General features: G+C 38.4%; 2 protein-coding genes across 10 annotated transcripts in view; one reads left to right on the top strand and one right to left on the bottom strand.

Moving 5' to 3' along the window:
* Window positions 1-5,272, bottom strand: part of BRD9 (bromodomain containing 9) — a 25,170-nt gene extending 19,898 nt beyond the window's left edge. For 3 of the 6 annotated variants that reach the window (XM_032102224.1, XM_032102233.1, XM_032102244.1), the window contains exons 1-4: window positions 5,142-5,272; window positions 4,022-4,242; window positions 2,251-2,383; window positions 492-552 (exon numbers count right to left, since the gene is read on the bottom strand). In XM_032102224.1, the coding sequence (XP_031958115.1) occupies window positions 492-552; window positions 2,251-2,383; window positions 4,022-4,242; window positions 5,142-5,214 (488 nt within the window). In that variant the 5' untranslated portion in view covers window positions 5,215-5,272. The remainder of the gene's footprint in view (window positions 1-491; window positions 553-2,250; window positions 2,384-4,021; window positions 4,243-5,141) is intronic. The other 3 variants (XM_032102253.1, XM_032102261.1, XM_032102272.1) reach the window with 1 other exon arrangement.
* TRIP13 (thyroid hormone receptor interactor 13) lies at window positions 5,080-17,751 on the top strand. Of its 4 annotated transcripts, none has more exons than XM_032102300.1 (14): window positions 5,080-5,098; window positions 5,681-5,783; window positions 7,348-7,513; window positions 7,816-7,945; window positions 9,160-9,215; window positions 10,881-10,971; window positions 12,252-12,324; window positions 13,265-13,328; window positions 13,582-13,668; window positions 14,479-14,585; window positions 15,235-15,388; window positions 15,569-15,681; window positions 16,856-16,925; window positions 17,496-17,751. In XM_032102300.1, exons 2-14 carry the CDS (start codon window positions 5,692-5,694, stop codon window positions 17,589-17,591), a joined length of 1,299 nt encoding a protein of 432 aa, XP_031958191.1. In that variant the 5' UTR covers window positions 5,080-5,098; window positions 5,681-5,691; the 3' UTR covers window positions 17,592-17,751. The 4 variants fall into 4 exon arrangements, with proteins under 4 accessions (XP_031958191.1, XP_031958182.1, XP_031958177.1 ...); XM_032102291.1 differs by lacking the exon at window positions 5,080-5,098 and adding an exon at window positions 5,320-5,426; XM_032102286.1 differs by lacking the exon at window positions 5,080-5,098 and adding an exon at window positions 5,320-5,472.

The following is a 17,751-nucleotide window of genomic DNA, read 5'->3' as shown; positions in this document are numbered from 1 at the left end:
TACGTAATAAAAAGGAATGGGTTTTTTTTAACATGAAGTACAGGTTTAAGAAAACAGTAAAATAAAAAGCCTCTCCAAATTAAGAGGACTATCAAGTAACCAGGTCTAAATTTGCTTTGTATCTGACAGTCGACACTGAATAAAACAAAATTTCATTAAAACAATCTTTCAAAGAATTATAGTCATAACTGGCTTTTAAACCCTAAGCTAAGTCATTAGTATTTAATAAATTTATAACGGCAATGTATCCTCTGCCCAAAACACTTATTTCCCTGCCCAACGCTAGAATTGCAAAGTTGGTAATAATTTTCCTCAACTTATCTTTAAAAATTACCAGGTCTCACATGGTTGCAAAGGTTAACAAATATATTACAGTCAGTCTCTAGACACTCTTTTCAAGCAGAAAACCAGGATAAGCAGTTGCCAAGTAACACATGTAAATATGCATCAGACACTGCCAACACAGCTGAAGACACAGTAACATTTACTACCTTTGAAGCTGGCGAAGGAAGTGTTCCAGTAATTGCTGGATAGGTGTGCTCTCATTTTCAGCTGCATTTTGAGATGAAAACACAGATAAGTGCAATGAAACAGAATATAGTTATATTTGTTTATTTAAAAATATAAATAGCAGAGAGAAATCTTACTCTAAGTACAGCTTGTACTGATCTGAAGCTGAATGTGACACGGATTTCAAAGCAAAAGCACATCAGATTTCTAAGCACAGTACCTATTTCTTCTTTTATTTTCTGAGCTTTTTTTTTTCCATCACATTAAAACCTAATAGCCATTAAGTCAGGTGTAGTGCTAAGTTTAGTAGCTCTAAGAAGATGTGTTAATAAGATTAAAATAAGGTGTTATATATTTCTGCAGAAGAAGTGAAACTTGGTTGCTCAAATAATGCAGTTGGGAAAGCCACATTTTTATAACATGTTTGTCATGCGATTTTAATGGTTTCTTTACCATAAACCCAATGCAATCAGCTTCTCTGAACCTTTCAATCACAGAGTGACAAACAGATGCAGATTTGCTGGCAAGAGAGGTAATGATTACAATTTCACTTCCTGTACAGATTACACAAGAAACACTACGTGTTAATTACCTGTTACTTCAGAGAGACTGGCTTTAATGAAGTTTGAAACATTAAAGAAGCATCAAGAATGGAAAATCCAACTCTCCATCATGATAGAGGAAAGCCATTTCCTTTCTTAACCATAATGCGTCAGGTAATTTCTATGCTTTCCAATAACATTTTACAAGCAGATGAAAAGAAAATAATAAAGGGAATAGTTTTTAGCTTGTCAGTTTTTAAGGCTCCTGACTACCCAGAGACATAAAACTCTGACCAGAAAATTTCAGTTACGTTGACAGCTGATGGCCACCATTCCTCAATTTAATGTGTGGTCACAATTATAAAATCCCTTGGAATTACTTGACCAGTCAAAGAGCAGTATTCAAAAGACAAGACTCACAATATTCCTAAAGACACAATTTTTTGCTACTAGCTTACATTTTCAGGTTTATGTGTAACTGAGATCATGATGTAATTTACAGTTCTCTAAAGTAAAGGTTTCCACTGAGTAAGGATGAGTTTTAATTATCAAGCAATGGTTACACGTAGAAAAAGCATGGCAAAATCTGAAAGGATTAAACATGTAGAAATTGCCACACACAACTGACAAATATTTTGTCTGGTGATAAGAATTAAAGAAGATTTGTAAATGAAAAACAGGGGTGGTGGGTGGTGTCTACAGTCTTTAGAGACATGCTATCACAACTTCCTTTTCATGAGATTAGAGATACTAGAACTCCACATACACTAGAAAACAAAAAAAAAAAGACCGTAACAACACCTAAGAAGTCTCCACAAGAGTATTTTCCCTCGAACTAAGTGAAACTTAGTTTCAGAAATTCTGATCACTGTTGTGTAAATGCTGAGGAGAAGGAATTAGGGGAGCACTACGCACAATAATACTTTTATAATGAGGTTTGTTCTGCCAAGGAACAGAAGCCAGAGACAGATGTCCTTAGCAGCATGAGTTGCCTGAAAACAAACCTACTAAAACATGGAAGCACCAAGAGGAATACTGACTTTTCAAGTAGCAGAAAGTTCTGAATGTTGGAAAAAGTAAAGTCCTTACATTTCAGTAAATCTTCATGAAAATTTTACATTTTGGTACCTTTGACAAAAGCTTTGTTTTGTGTGCTTTTAAAAAGAACTAGAATTATTTAATCTTTCACACTGCTCACCTGGCTGAGTTCTGCATGCTCTGACAGGACGATCCGGAGGAGGTTCAACCTCTACCTTTTTCCCAGGATCAAAGTCATCAGTTTCTCCTTCAGTGTCACACTGTTCTTTCTCTCTTTTCCTCTTTTTCTCTTCCTAGTACAGCAGAGAGATGACATATTTTAGAGGGACGGACTTGGAATGTGCAATCCCACACACCACAAGGTAAGAAACAGTGATGTTTTTAATTTGGAATAGTTATTCAATATCTGAGTCATAATATGGTTTAAACAATACTGCATACATTTTCAATATCAATTTTTCAATCTTCTTGTCCAATTAAAACTAGACTGTTCATCTTTTGCTACTTTGTATTTAATATAGTATTGTTCTATCATTCCTGCACGTTTGTTGAAAAGACTGTTGAACTCTGAAGCTATTTATATGTAAAATTGCACAATAATAAGCTACACCAGAGAGCAAAGAAAGTTAATTTACTATTCAGTAAAGATCAATCTGTGTCTCTGCTCTCATCAATGTATTTTTGTTGGTTGTCACATTTAACAGAAATGAGTAAAGTATGTGACAACTCAGCCAACAAAAGAACCATAAGAAACAGTGGTGGCAATTAATGATCTCTTCCTGAGTTTCAAAGCAAAGGCACACCTAAGTCATTCCTGAAATCCTGCAATCATTATCCACGTTTGCACAGAAAAGCATACTTCCTGAACCTTCCCTAGACCACGGTTTTGTTACTTAGCTATCCATTAGCTTATTTTGAATGTATTAATAATGAAGGTCTGGGAAAAAAAATCCAAACAACACCCATCCCACAACTCAGTAAAGGCAACTGATACTGCAAGATCTTGTATGAAGGATAGCTGGTTTTGCTACATTTCAAGTCCCAGCCTGAAACATTTGCGCTGAGAAAATTGTGCACTCTTTGTGGTGTATTCAAGAGCTTCTGAACGATCATATGAGATCTGTCACTTCCAAGTAATACAAGCCAAACAAAAAAAATCAACTGGAAGCGATTTTAGCTACAAACGTACACAAAGTAGCACCAAAAAAACTATCATACAGGAATAGTAAAACTACATGACAGGAAAGAATTTAAAAAGCAGAAATGCCAGAGAATCATTACTACATTAAAGAAATACTATTAAAATTAAATTGTACAAATAACTGTGCTGTCAGTGCCTTATTGCTGATTTTAATCAAACTCCTCAATGTTCAACACAGACAACTAAGGTGACCACACTACTTGCTACTAACAAAGCCACAAAGCCAAGCATACAGGTTATTCCAAGAGCCAACCAAAGCAACATACCACAGTACTCAACAGATCAGAAGCTGTTTTGAGTAAACGTACCAATTTCAATGTTCAGTAACTTGGCACACCTCAAGAAGATAAACACAGCCTAAATTTATTTGAAAAGTTGAAAATACCTCCCTAAAAGGGTAGCAAAACACATTTGTGACCTGGCTAAAATACAAAACATCCAACTGAAAAACAGAAGCATTCATTCAAGGCAAATAAATAAGAAAAATAAAAGGTTACAAGAAGGAAGCTTTTATTTTGTTCACAGAATCAGCACAAGGGTTTCTCCTTTAAATGGCAAAAGTACACCAACTCACACACATGGGTTTTCTACATTACTGAAGTGCTATCTCCAGACAATAAGCTCCTTGCATCAGTGATTTAAACAAACAAACGAAGTTCTGCACCAGATTTTAGACGTGATAAGCAAGCACAAAGACTGGTGTGTCTGAATTTTAAAAACCACAGCTCACCTTTCTCTTTCTTCTTTCCTCATCATCTAGATGCTTTTCTTTTTCCTTCTCTGACTTTTTCTTCTTTTTTTTCTTCTTTTCTTTATGTCGTTCTCGCTCATGATCTGATCTATCATCATAGTAACTAGAATCATGCCCTGACCCAGAGAGTTCAGTCACTTCACTGCCTCCAACTTTAAGAACCAGCTTCAAGGGTTTTTCCAAAGGTTTATCCACATAATCTAAATATTAAAAAATAAATAAATAAAAATTAATAAATGCACAGGGAGCTAATAGCATGCAGCAATTACAGAATCAGACTCCATTAGGTCAGAAAAGATCTGTGAGATCGAGCCCAATCTATGACTGAACACTACCGTGTCAACTAAACCATGGCACTAAGTGGCACATCCAGTTGTTTTCTAAACACCTCTGGGGACAGTAACTCCATCACTTCCCTGGGCAGCCCATTCTAATACATAACTACTATCCCTTTTGTAAAGAAATTCTTCCCAATGTCCAACCTGAATTTCCCCAAGTGCAGCTTGAAGCCGTGTCCTCTCGTTCTGTCAGTGGTTGCCTGGGAGAGGAGACCGACCCCCACCTGGCTATACCCTCCTTTCAGGCAGCTGCAGAGTGATAAGGTCTTCCCTGAGCCTCCTTTTCTCCAGGCTAAACAACCCCAGCTCCAAAGCTTCTTCTAGAACTATTGTTTATAAGAATTCGCTGCAAGTCAAAAACACACACAATGCATTTGTAAAGAACAATAACTAAGACTAACAAATCCAATCTAACAAACAGTCCTTCAGCACGTCTTACGTTGTGATGTTTCACAAACCTGCAAGACGTAAGAAACCGACTCTTCGGCCTCCCCTGAAAACGTCGCAAGATCCTTGCAGAGCAAGGTGAAATTAAGCATCACTCAAACACTGCAGCGACCGGATCCCCTCTGGAGCAGCCGTGGGAAGCACGGAGACGCTCGGACTCACACCCCAGCCCCCGCCCCGCGTTCCTCGGGCCGCCCCCGCCGCCGGCAGGAGCAGGCATTCGGAGCAGGGTCTCTGCCCAGGCCCCGCCAACAGCCGCGCCGGGGAAGAGGTGGGGCGCGTCCCGGGTACAAAAAGGCCCTCCCGGCTCTTACCGCTGTAGGCGGTGGCGGAGGTCGAGCGCCATTCTGCCTTCTCGGCTTTGTGCTTTTTGTGCTTCTTCCCCATGGCGGAGCCGCAGCCGGCCCCGCCGGAAGCGCTAGGGCGGGCGGCCCCTCCCCCCCGCCGCGGAGGAAGATCCGGGTGAGGGGCCGGCCCTGCCTCGCCCAGCGCGCCCTTTACAAACAGCGGCAGTCGCAGTGGGTGCCCGCTGCCTTAGGCTCGCCCGCGCTCTTCCCGCCGCTCCGGCGCGTCGCTCCTGAGGCTGTGCCTGCCGTGAGGTCATTCCCTCTCCCCGGCGCTGAGGCGGGAGCAGCCCGCCCGCCCGTACGTGCGACTGCGCTCGCGGCGTATCCCGAGGCGGCTCGTCGCCCTCTCCTGAGGGAGGGAAGTCCCGATCCCGGTCCCGGTCGCGTACCCGGTCCTTGCGGTGGGCGGTGTGCACGTCGACGGGGCACCGGGAAAGGGCTGTCCGTGCCGTGAGCGTGTAGCAGTCGCTGGAAGTCTCTTCTCTTCGGTATCGCTTTTCCCCTAGGAGCGAGAAAGATGGATGACGCCGCTGGAGATTTGAAGCGAGCGCTCCCAAACGTGTGTGACAGCGTTCAGATCCATGTGGAAATTCACCAGAAGTCGAGCAGGTCTCTGATCGGAGCGTTACTTGCTGTGACTTGTGCCTGTTTCCTCTCGGCCTCGTTCTGTGCGCCTGCAAGAGCCTGTGACACCCAGCTCTGCCTTCTCTGTGCTCTCCCAGGGGTTTTCCACACCTGTGTCTCTTCCTAAGATTGAACAGATACACTTCTCGCAGTCTCACCTTGTGTGTCATGTCATCCAGTCTTATAATCAACCGCGTTCTGGGTTTGCCCCAGTTTATCCTTGTCTTTTTATGTCGGAGCTCACAACTGCACACAGTACTCCAGATGTGGTCTTACAAAGCCAGCAGCAAATGGAAACAGTTGCTTTCCCTAAAATGTGCAGTCTTTGTAGCACAGCCTAAAATAAGGTTGCCCTCATTTGTAGAAGGGGCACACTGCTGACTTATTGCCAACTCGTCCACCAGTACCCCTGGGCCCTTTTCTGCAAAACTGCATTTCATCCACTTGGACTCTGATCTGTTCTGTTATCTGGGCAGTGGATGGAGAGCTAAGATTTCATGTTTACCTTCGTTGAACGTCAGAATTTTCCAGTCAAACCATATTGCCGACTTGCAGAGGTCCCTCTGAGCAGCAGTCCCTCCCTATTCAGAATACTGACAGCTCTCCCTGCTTTGGTGTTACCCATAAACTTGATGCAGTTCCTTTCCATCCCATTGTCAAGGATGCAAAAACAGTGCTGGTCCCAATGCTAACAGCACCACACTACCTTTCCCCACTCAAGTTACTGACAGCTCTGCTTAATCTTTGTACTAATCACAGCCCTCTGAGCTGGACAGTCCAACCCACCTTGTCCATTTATCCAGTTCTTATCTTACCACTTTGGATATCTGGATGATATGGGAGAGCATGTTCAAGATGTTAGGAAAATCAAGGTGTAAAATATCCACTGTGGTATTTTTGCTAGCCTTACAGAGAACTGAGAATTTGCACTGGTTTTAGATTATTGAAATTGCAAAATTAAGTTAAATCTTCAAATAATATTGCTTTCCCTGTAGTTTTTGTCTCTTCTGGAATTCTCCTTATATTATGTCCCCATCCGGATGTTTCAGCTGTCCTGAAAGTATAATGCAGCTTCCAAGCTAAGCTTACCAAATTCGGTCTGTAGCTTGGCTCTGAGTTTTTCTGGTTTTCCTGCTGAAACACAGATTGTATAACTGCTTTTCATTCTTGAAGTCTTCTAGCTGTCTCATTCAGTATCCCCTGATAGGACCTCAAACAGAGCAAATAGTATTATTTGGATTGTCTTTTAATGCACAAATTAAAAACAACTATCCAGCTTGTTGCTTTTGCAAACAGGCTGAATCTGACAGGTTCTTTTTTCGTGCAGAATGTTGGAGGAGGGTTGAGTGGTTTGGGGGGTTTTTTTGTGTTGGTTGGTTTTTAAGGTTGGGGGTTTTTTGTTTGGTTATTTGGTTGGTTTTTTTGGTGTGTGTAAGATGGAAGCTGTTTTCCATGAAGGCTTCGTGTATGAAATAATGCATTCCAACACTAATTCAAATTTCCTTATAAATGTCAATGCCATAAAGTAATGGTGTTTCTTTCTTTTTAGTGCGGCCAAGAAAGAGGATATTAGGATGAGTGTCTTAAAGCTGTTGAACAGACACAACATTGTGTTTGGTGATTACAAGTGGACAGAGTTCGACGACCCTTTCCTTAACAACAACGTGCAGTCTGTGTCGATTGTGGATACGGAGCTGAAACTGAAGGACAGACAGGTATTCCCAGTCAAGAATGTGCAGCTCTGTTCATGTGCCCCTGAACTGATTGTAGGTAGACTGGTGGTACCCCAAGGGCATAAGCAAGACAAAGTCTGTAGGATGATGTAGTATCTCTTCTTAGGCTGACTAGTATAACTAGGAAAAGGCGGCTAAATCTTTTTTATACCACTTAGTAAGGTCTGAAACAGAGGTAGTAGGCTTCAGAGATAAATGCCAGCTGAGAACTGTAACTTTCCTTTGTTCAACTAGCTTTGAATGAGAAATATGACAGATTACAAGTCTTTTTATGTTCATTCTAGCCTATTGACCTGAGCAAAAGCAGTCTTTCTCTTCATATTTTTCATCTGAATGAAGGAGGACCAACCTCTGAAAACCTGGAAGAAGAGAATGAGGATATCACTGCAGCTCACCACTGGGTGCTACCAGCAGGTACCTGTGTGACATTTCTGGAAGCTCTAGAACAATGAAAGAAAATATTACAAAGGCTAAAAGTGTTTATAGTTACCTGTTAAAGGTAGTATTTGTATTTGTTGTTTGTCTATAGAACAAATATATGTGGACCTTTTTCTTTGTGGTTTTGACTGAACTGCTGCTAAACATCATTTATTTCTGTAATACTTGTGGATGTGAGGAAATAACTGGTCTTGTGATTTAAAACATATAGTCATAATCAGAAGCATGCAAGTTTTTAACCCTGGTGGTGGCATTACAAATTTTATTTAACTTGAAGACCCACAAGACACTCATCACTTTAAATATTCATTTTCCAGACCTCACTGCTGGCTTCCAGTCCCCAAGACAGTACTGCTCTTACATATGAAACAGACAAACAAAGTAAAGAGATTTAGTCCTTGCTTTCTGGAGAGGAAATACAAGGCTTTTCTCTGTGATAGAGCAAGACCTGCCTATGCTTGGGGAAGTTGGCTTCCCTGCCAGGAAGAAGAAGCACAGGTGTGAGCTTAAGCTCAGGAGACAGTTAATTCTGAAACATTTCCTACTCTTTCCATGTTGTGAAATGCCGAACTACCCATTACATTTGTTTTCAGGAAGAATTAAATCTGATACATTGACATTATTGTCACAATTTTGTGGTTTATAGTTGTTCTGTCTTTTTTTGCTTTCTACGCTGCAAGTTAGAAGCCAACAGCTGGGAATGATAGATACTCAAATGACAACTTTAGTTTTTTATGCATTATTCTGGTACATGCTCTACATCTTGATGTTTCAAAAAAAAAAAAAACAAAGTTGAATGATAAATTTGTCTTAGAACCCTCCTCCTACCACAACTTTTCATTGCTCTCTTGGTGAAATGTAAGTCCATCCTCTACTAAGGATGGAAGGAACGATATTTTTTATTTCATGTTAAGAAATTAACAATTTCTCATCGCAATTATTCGAGGAAATAGAAGCTGGGGAACTGCTGAATTTGTCTGTTAGAAAGTGGTGTTTGCATTTTGAGAAAAATAACTCTTTTTTTTTCCCCATAGATGCTTTACTTGTTTTCATATATCTGTTCGTAATTCTTCATTTTAGTTGAGCATAACTAAAATGCTCAACAGTTTTGTGTTTTGTGCTGCAATGATGAGTTACAAGTTTCCAGACTGATTTATCCTAAACAGGTATATAATATATTGCTTTTGCAGCTGAATTCCACGGCCTTTGGGAAAGTCTTATCTATGACACTGAAGTAAAATCAAACGTAAGTTGGAAATGAATAACAATTAAGATAGCTCGAGGAGAAGTAAAAGCCGAAATGAAGCCTGTTTGAAGTTTGCTGCGTCCTATGGAGATACGGGTGCAGGCTGAGCAGAAGGGAATGGGAGTTTAACTTTGTTTCTGGCAGCGGCTAAACAGTTAATGAGCTTGGCAGTAATGTCAGCCAGCACTGTTACTGTTTGTGTAAATACACATTCAATGATTTGACCAGAGCTGAGTGCCCTGCCATTTGAATGCTGGTAAGACATTGGAAAGAAACAGAACAGTTCCATGGGGTCATTTTCTAGCTTAAAGATCCTGTGCATTCATCAGAGGTTGTGCTGGTAACTGCCAGAGCTTGTAGAACAGTAATACTGTAACCAGAAATTTAGTAATTGTGATGCAAATAAAACCCACAAATAGTTCAATTCAGCTTCTAACTGAAATTCTTGGACACAATTAATTAATTCATTACCTTATCATTATACCATAGACACTTAAGCCTTTATAACCAAATATAGAAAAGCAAAACATTCCAGTGATTGTACTTCTTCATTTATAAGATAAATGTAAATTAATACATACACATTTGTCAAATTTATGGAACAGCTTTCCAAGTCATCTGTGAAATGACAAGACTATTTAATTAGACCTGATGGTGTACTAAATAACAGCAAGCTGATCACTGTTGAGTGTCAGTGTATATGGGTAGAAAGAAGTGGTTGCTTTTAATAACTAAAACTAGAACTACGTCTTTAAAATTGTGATAAATCTTCATTTTTTAAACCATGGAAATGTCTGAGCATGGTTGGGTTCTACAGACTCTGAAATGGTTGCTGTGAATTTTCAGTGTCGATAGAATTTTGAAAAATATGTGGATTAAGTTCAGTTGTTTTTGCTGTTGTGTAATTACTCCATCTCTAGCATGAGATATTGCAGGAGCACCATTGTATTGTCCCGTTAACACGTAGGGATCAAAAGCTGGTTACAGGTAAGAGCAACAGAAGATAATGTGGTATCACGTGTTATTATAGGTAAAAGTCACTACAGAGTCACACCTGAAGTTCATTTTGTTGAAGGAGTTCTCTACTTCTTAACTCTAGATAAATCTAAAATGAAGCTGCAGTATTTTTAGAAGCAAGCATTCTGGGAAATACGTGCAACTTCACTTATTTGGAAGGATGAATAATCTACAAATTCCTTGCAACAGCTGATACAAATGCTTCAGTAAAAAGGAAATAAAATGTGACAGGAAATGCTTTGTTTGGTGGACTGACTACAACAAACTGAACAAATGTATAGCTGTACAACATCTGAACAGGACCCAGAGTTTGAGTCTTCGAGTCTCTGTGCTTGGGCTTGTGTTTTATAGATACACAGTACATGGGACAATGGAAAATGAAATCAATTTCCTTTCCTTAAAGCATTTAATTTATTCATTTAAAAGGTCCAGAACTACATTTGTGCTGAGTACAATTCTTATTCTTGAGGGCAGGACAGAAATTTATTTGCAGAAATAAATTTGCTTATGAGTAAAAGACATGAGCTCTTTTTTTTGTTGTTGTTGTTATGAGTACAAAATAGACATCATTAGAGATTGATTCTATTTGCAGTTGTATTTGCTGTTATGTCTCTAATTTGTGTCTTTCTTTTTGTCCTCTTCAATTAGTTACTCGATTATGTGACGACAACATTATTATTTTCCGACAAAAATGTTGACAGTAACCTGATATCGTGGAACAGAGTTGTTTTGCTGCACGGTAAAAATGATTTGTTTTAAACCAAGTAGATTCATTGGACATCAGTTTATACTTTCCTTCTGGAAAGACTTGTATTGCAGTCCTGTGTAGTGAAATGAGGTGACAAGAAAGCAGCAGAGAAGTATTCCTTCAATAGTACAAATTTAGATGAAATGTAATGTCAGAGTCAAATCAATGCTCACATGTACTATGTTTTGCATGAATTTAAATTCTAAAGTTTAGAGTGGGGTGACAACCATGGATTTCTTAATTTTAATTTTTAAGTGATATTGTTGCATTTTTACATAAAGACCAAAAATAGTGCAGATACTGAAGATATTAGGAGGCATATCTCAGTTAAACTTCCATCGCAGTACTAAATATTTTGTTAGTTAGAGCTTTATAAAAGCCTTGAGGAAACTGTGAAATCAATCTGTGTGTTGTGTTGTTGACACTGTGTTCTATTGCCAGCTCTTGCTAGTTTAGTTACTATTATTTCAGTGAAGCTGAAATTTTCAGTCAGTCCTTCAGCTTACTGTGGAGGTTATACCCCAAACAAGATTAGCATGAACTGAATCCATTTTCTTACAAAATGTGTCTTGCATTGATTTTGTCATCAAGACTGGTATTCAAAAATAAAAGGTCATGTGGAAATACCTGTTGATTGTACTTCAGTTACAACTGTCAATTTAGAAGCTTCAGGATGTTTTTGTTTGAAAGGCTTTATTTCCGACTCATACCCTATTAACTGTGCTTGTACTTAACTGTTTGGTGAAAGTCTTTGTGTCTCTTCCACAGTGTATTAAGTCAGATCCAGAAGATTTGTCCCAGATTATAGTTCCCAAGATGATCTGGGTTGCCCCAAGGAAGAAATTTCTGGGAAAGTGGGCAGCTGATCAAACTGATCATGATATGTTTCTGTTTTCCATGTTAGAAGAGTATGTTTCAGGAAGATACAAGTTTAAGCATAGCACTGATGACAGAGAATGCTGATAAGCATTAGCCCTGCTGGGGTGATACACTTTGCTTCTCTGGCTGTTGAGTGTTTTAACTTCATGGTATCTGCAAACAAACTGTTACACTAACTACACTAATAATTGAAAAGTGTATAAAATAAAACCTCTGCTCTGAGATGGCAGTCAAGTAAGCAATTTTCTCAAAATACTCTGGCGTACACAATCATTGTCTGCTGTGTTTTTACTCTACAATTAGTGCGGTAATGAAATAGTTAAAAAGCTGTACGATGTCATTAACAGTCTCATGCAGACTCTGTGTAATGTTTGGATCTGATTTCAAACCAGGCCCTCCTGGAACTGGGAAAACTTCTCTCTGTAAAGCATTGGCTCAGAAACTGACAATTCGACTGTCATACAGGTGATAATTTTTTGGAAATTTTTCACTTTAGCTTACTAGACTTAGTTGTTCTTTTTCACTAGCCCAAGTATATATTTCATATTTGATTTCAAATAACTTGTACCTAGTGCTAATGTGTCTTCTTTTTTGTAGAGCACCAGACTAGCAATAAAATTAATCTGCTAGACTGATTAGGGTTTTCAGTACCTTTTAAAATGTGTAATTATTTGTGCCCAGGTGTGTTAAAGAAATTCCAGTGGCAGTACAGAATTTTTTGCTCACATTGTACATCAATGAAGATTAAAGGGCAAAAGGTCAAAGAGTATTTTGGGTTTTGTATCTTCATGTTTGATAGAGCCTGGTTTTATTAGGTAGCAATTTTTAAACTAATTTCTTTTGTACTTAGATTGTCTGAATGCCACAATCTACAGAGGTCAGTTTGTATATCAGACAGGTTACAAGAAATAGCCTTAAAGTTCATAGCAACTTAACAAATTTATATAAAAAAAAAAATAAATGTTATATAAATTACAAGGTGTAGCATAAGTAATGCGTAATTATTGTCATGATCTGACTCTAGCCCAAGCTGAATGTGTGAAAATCATGTGCTGTATAATGTGTGGTTGAGATAGTTTGTCACTTCTTGCTATACTGAAGAAAATCTTACACAAAGAGAAGAATGAGGCAATTGTCATGGGAACTTTTACCCTGTTCTACTGAAGAAATTCTAATAGCAATTTAATGTACAGAATTCTAGTTACATTTTCAGCAACATGACAATTTCCAGCAACAAAAATAATACTGATAAAACATGTATTGTGTTTTGAAAGGTGAGTAATTTAAAGTACTAATTCACAGAATTCCAGGGTCAGAATGTCAGGAATGAGACTTACAGAAGTTAAGGATATCACTGATTTTATTTACAATTGAGTTGATACTCCTTTTTCTTTTCATACTTTAGGTATAGATATGGACAGTTAATTGAGATAAACAGCCATAGCCTTTTCTCTAAATGGTTTTCTGAGGTATGTATTGATGCAGCTAATAAAATAAACTTTGTGTTTTAGAAATTACACTGTAATTATTCTGTTGAGCTTTTTTCCTAAGTATGCACACCAGAGATTGCTCAGAATAACTAATGTGTTTGAGAATGCTTAAAGAGAAGTTACATTAGAAAGTTGTTTTAAAACCCAGGTATTTACACTTTTAAATATTATAAGCCTTAGAAAGTTGTGTGGTAAGGAAATAGTTAAACATATGCATATGGTGTCTTTCTAGAGTGGCAAGCTTGTAACCAAGATGTTCCAGAAGATCCAAGAGTTAGTTGATGACAGAGATGCTCTTGTATTTGTACTGATTGATGAGGTATGATTCCAACAGCATTGTTGTACATAAAATTTAGAAGAAAGGAAATTGATGGAAAGGAGCTGCAATAGTGCTCATTCATAAAGAACAATAAAAGCACATTTATGCTATTTTGTAAGCTACATAACTGTGCAGATGAGTGAATTTTAGTCTTAATTCCTGCAGATTGGAGATGTTTGGAAGGAACGTAGTATGACTTAGCAGGCAAATTCCAGCTGAAAATTACTTGAAACCTTTCTTGGTGGAATTTCCCTTGCTTTGTATGTTTACAAGTGGAATATTGTTTTAAACTTCAAAGTAGCCCAGATTTGTATCATTTGCACTCTTCCATTTTTTGTAAAGCGCTAAAAAACATGAGTTTTAGAGGTTCCGTTCGCTGCCGTTAGATTTCCTTCAAACTTGCATACATTAGCAGCTCAGTAAGCATGTACCTTACTAACTTTGTCATGTTGGAGTTCCTGTGGGGAAGCTCACTCTTAAATTCAACCTATTCATTATTCTGGTGGTGTGTCCCATTTCTTCCACTTCCAAAATTTAAAATGAAAACCAGCCTCCATTCTGCTTTCTAAACAGGAATTTCCCTCACTACACTTTGCTTCCTTGACATGCCTTTCTTTCTCCCTGGAAATTCCTACTTAACAAAAGATTTTGACGATGGAGTTTTAGATAGCAGGTATATGGGGATCTGGAGGTGTATTGCATGAGTTACCTGTTCGCTGCCAGGACTCCAAAAGTGCGATCTTTCAGGGTTTTTTGGTGTTTGGTGATTTTGTTGTTCTTGTTTTGGTTGATTGGTTTGGTTTCCTGTAGGTGGAAAGCCTCACAGCAGCCCGCAGTGCCTTCAAGGCAGGCACAGAGCCTTCAGATGCTATTCGTGTGGTGAATGCTGTACTGACACAAATAGACCAGATTAAAAGGTATTGTTTTCATATTACGGCAACAGCAAAAGGTAGTTGACAATTTCAGTATCCCTATTCCTGCTGAATTTCAATTCCTGCTTGGAATACTAAACCAGATTGGTTTGTGAAGTATTCTTTGTTAATGTTGCTAGTTTTGAAAAGAAATGGGAGTAATCCAGCAGAATATTTTACACATACCTGGGTGGATAATCAAATCTCTGGACAGTATGCTTCCCTTAAAGATACGGAGAGCAAAAGGACAGATCGTCATGATGTCTGCTTGGAGAACAGACATCAAAATTGGAATGGAAAACATGTTGATTAAAGGTTCAAATTTACAATTCTTCTTTTCATAATCTTTTTGTGTGTGTGTCAGAAGCTATGCCAGTAGGTTCTAGATAGTTAATGTAGATCACCTGTGAAATAGGATTAGAGGAACTATGGACACTTGAGAAGCAGCTGAAGGAAAGACACTATGCACTGAAATAGTCTGGTGATCACTGGCCAAGAGCTTCAGTCATTTAATGTAATTCCTGATTGACAAGATTGATGTGGCAGCTTACTACCTAAAAGGATTCGAATCATAAGAAGGAATGTCACAACTTGCCAGTCACAAAAGGAGATAAATCTTTTACATGTGACCTAAAAATCTGTTTTTGTCTTGAAGGTATCCCAATGTAGTTATCCTGACTACTTCAAATATTACAGAGAAAATTGACATGGCCTTTGTAGACAGGGCTGACATAAAACAATACATTGGACCTCCATCGACTGCAGCAATATTTAGAATATATCTTTCTTGCCTAGAAGAACTGATGAAGGTAATACTTGAAAGCAAAACTGTAAAATGTTATATTTTATTAAATCTGACATTTTAATCATACTTCCTAAGTAACAAAAATACATAAATTTCATTCCTTTTCTGTATTTCCGCTCTTACTGTAGATTTAATTTTGAATACATTTATTTTTCATACAACAGTGTGTAACTCTCATTTCTAGTGTCAAATAATATATCCTCGACAGCAGCTTCTGACACTCAGAGAGCTCGAGATGATTGGCTTCATAGAAAATAATGTGTCAAAGTTAAGCCTTGTACTAAAAGAAATCTCAAGGTAAGATTCTGAAATTCTACTTTTTTCATATATATATACTGAATTGTGGAATGATGTATAAAAGTAACCTAATTTCTTAACAACTGGAGATCTGAAACAACTCAAATTTTTTTCTGTTTGGGAAAGTGCAAAAACCTTCAGGGGACAAAAAGTGGAAGCAATCACAATTTGCTAACATTTCTTAGTCTCAGATCTGGCTTGGCCTAGTACTGCGTCTGGTTTGTGCTCTGCCATTTGAACTCCTCTTGACAAGTTGCTGGCTGGATTAGCCTTATGTTTCAGTGGATGTTGGGAATTGTAATGCACTTTTGCAGAAATAGCATGAGCCTTAGGTCCTGCTAGGAAAGTGTCTTGAAATCCTCACCATCTGCTAGATCAGTATTTAGCCTGGAGATATAAGTGGACAGAAACAAGAGGGAAAGGAGTGAAGTGTAAATGGACAGTGTTGCGGTTTGCTGAGTATGCTGGTAGAGCAAATGGTCTTTAACTGCAGTATAACAGTTCTTGAAACAATAAAAATGATATTCACAATATCAAGCAGTGGTTTTTTCATAAGTGCTGGTCCCTATGGAACAAAGTAATATTTGTATGGTCGGGCAAGTGTGGGTTTTTTTCTGTTTCTGAAGTATGCAGTCTTAACTAGTGAGGAGTGAAGTAAAAACAAGTAAGTTTTTCCAGGCACAGAGATTTGCATTTTACATACACAGAGTGGTGCTTGGAGAAGATGCAAACATATAGCAAGTGGGTGAGGCGAAGGAAACTGTGTGTAAATGGTGGGTAGAAGGAGACAGGCAGTACCCATAAGGTCCAGCCTTCAAGCCAGTTTTTTTCCCAGTCCTTCCAAAAGTGGTTGTGTCTGTACCATGCTGTTTCGGTGTAGACATTCCCCCAAGTTCATGAGATCGGCACAACGATATGAAGGGCCTGATGTAAGCATTGGCAGGCAGCTGGGCCTGTGCTGTTTCTGTACCTTGCTGCCTTTTCTGTACTGTGCTGTGTAGCCTCCTATAAACAGAATTTGTCTGTTCAATCCCTGCTCCTGCAAAAAGAGTGGCCTGTTGAATTGTCATCTGAGGTTTTTTTGGAGCAACTTAATGGAGAAACACAAAAATAGGAAAGGCCTTCTTTTAAGAGTGGATATTTAGCATTTAAGCAGCACTTGTCTCTGTTTTAGAAAAAGTGCAGGTCTTGGTGGCCGGGTCCTGAGAAAGCTTCCTTTCCTAGCACATGCACTTTATATTCAAGTAAGTTTATTATATTCAAGTGAATTTATTCTGTTCATTATATTTCGGGTTGGGTTTGAGACAGGCAGGAGGACATTTGAACAATGCCTGAAGTTAAAGATTGGTCCAAACCTCCCTTTTAATCTAAATTGCATCTTGTTTCTGTACCTTTGTAGACTGAAACAATTACGTGCTGCCTGTAATTTAGAATGGGATTGAAGAAGATAGGTGGGATTGACCTGCCCAAGAACATTCTACTTTTAATTAAATTATTGAACATTGATATTGGTGCTCTTATAATTTCTTGCTGAAAAAAAACCCCAAACCTCTGCCACTTTATAAATAATAATTTGTTAAAAACCTGTTTTTAAGCAAATCTACAGTTATTGTGACTGCAGACTTTGCACAGGTTGACTTTGACTTTGCTATGCTAGCTGATTTAAAATAAGCTTGCAGTTTGGTTTATAGCATTTTGAAATTTTTGTTACATGAAATTCCAATAGTTCTCTTTTAAATACTGTGATTTGTATGTAAAATATTATGTCTGCCTATTGCTGTAGTGTGTCTAACAAAATGTTCTCTTATTTTCAGTCCCCCAGTGTTACAATGACAACTTTTCTTCAGGCCCTTTCACTTGCAGTAGACAAACAATTTGAAGAAAAAAAGAATCTTGCAGACTGTGTGTGATAGTCTACTGTTTTGTAGTTGATTGTATTGTTATATTTTTTCACACAAGTTGTGCTTTTATGCATTTGTAAAATAAATTGTCAGCACATTAAAAAACCTGGAATGCCTCATCTGGTTTTTCAAAATATTAATTAGTAAACAATTAAAGAAGTTCACAGCA

Source organism: Corvus moneduloides, chromosome 1 (assembly GCF_009650955.1).
Source record: "Corvus moneduloides isolate bCorMon1 chromosome 1, bCorMon1.pri, whole genome shotgun sequence".
NCBI classification, from domain to species: domain Eukaryota; kingdom Metazoa; phylum Chordata; class Aves; order Passeriformes; family Corvidae; genus Corvus; species Corvus moneduloides.
This window is presented reverse-complemented; position numbering and strand designations above follow the sequence as displayed.

What these genes read in the sequence shown, in the direction of transcription:
- TRIP13 (XM_032102300.1), top strand. Translation starts at nt 5,692, where the DNA reads ATGGATGACGCCGCTGGAGATTTGAAGCGAGCGCTCCCAAACGTGTGT. An exon ending in TGAAACTGAAGGACAGACAG is followed by an intron (nt 7,514 to 7,815) that starts GTATTCCCAGTC and finishes TGTTCATTCTAG; the next exon opens with CCTATTGACCTGAGCAAAAG. An exon ending in CCACTGGGTGCTACCAGCAG is followed by an intron (nt 7,946 to 9,159) that starts GTACCTGTGTGA and finishes TTGCTTTTGCAG; the next exon opens with CTGAATTCCACGGCCTTTGG.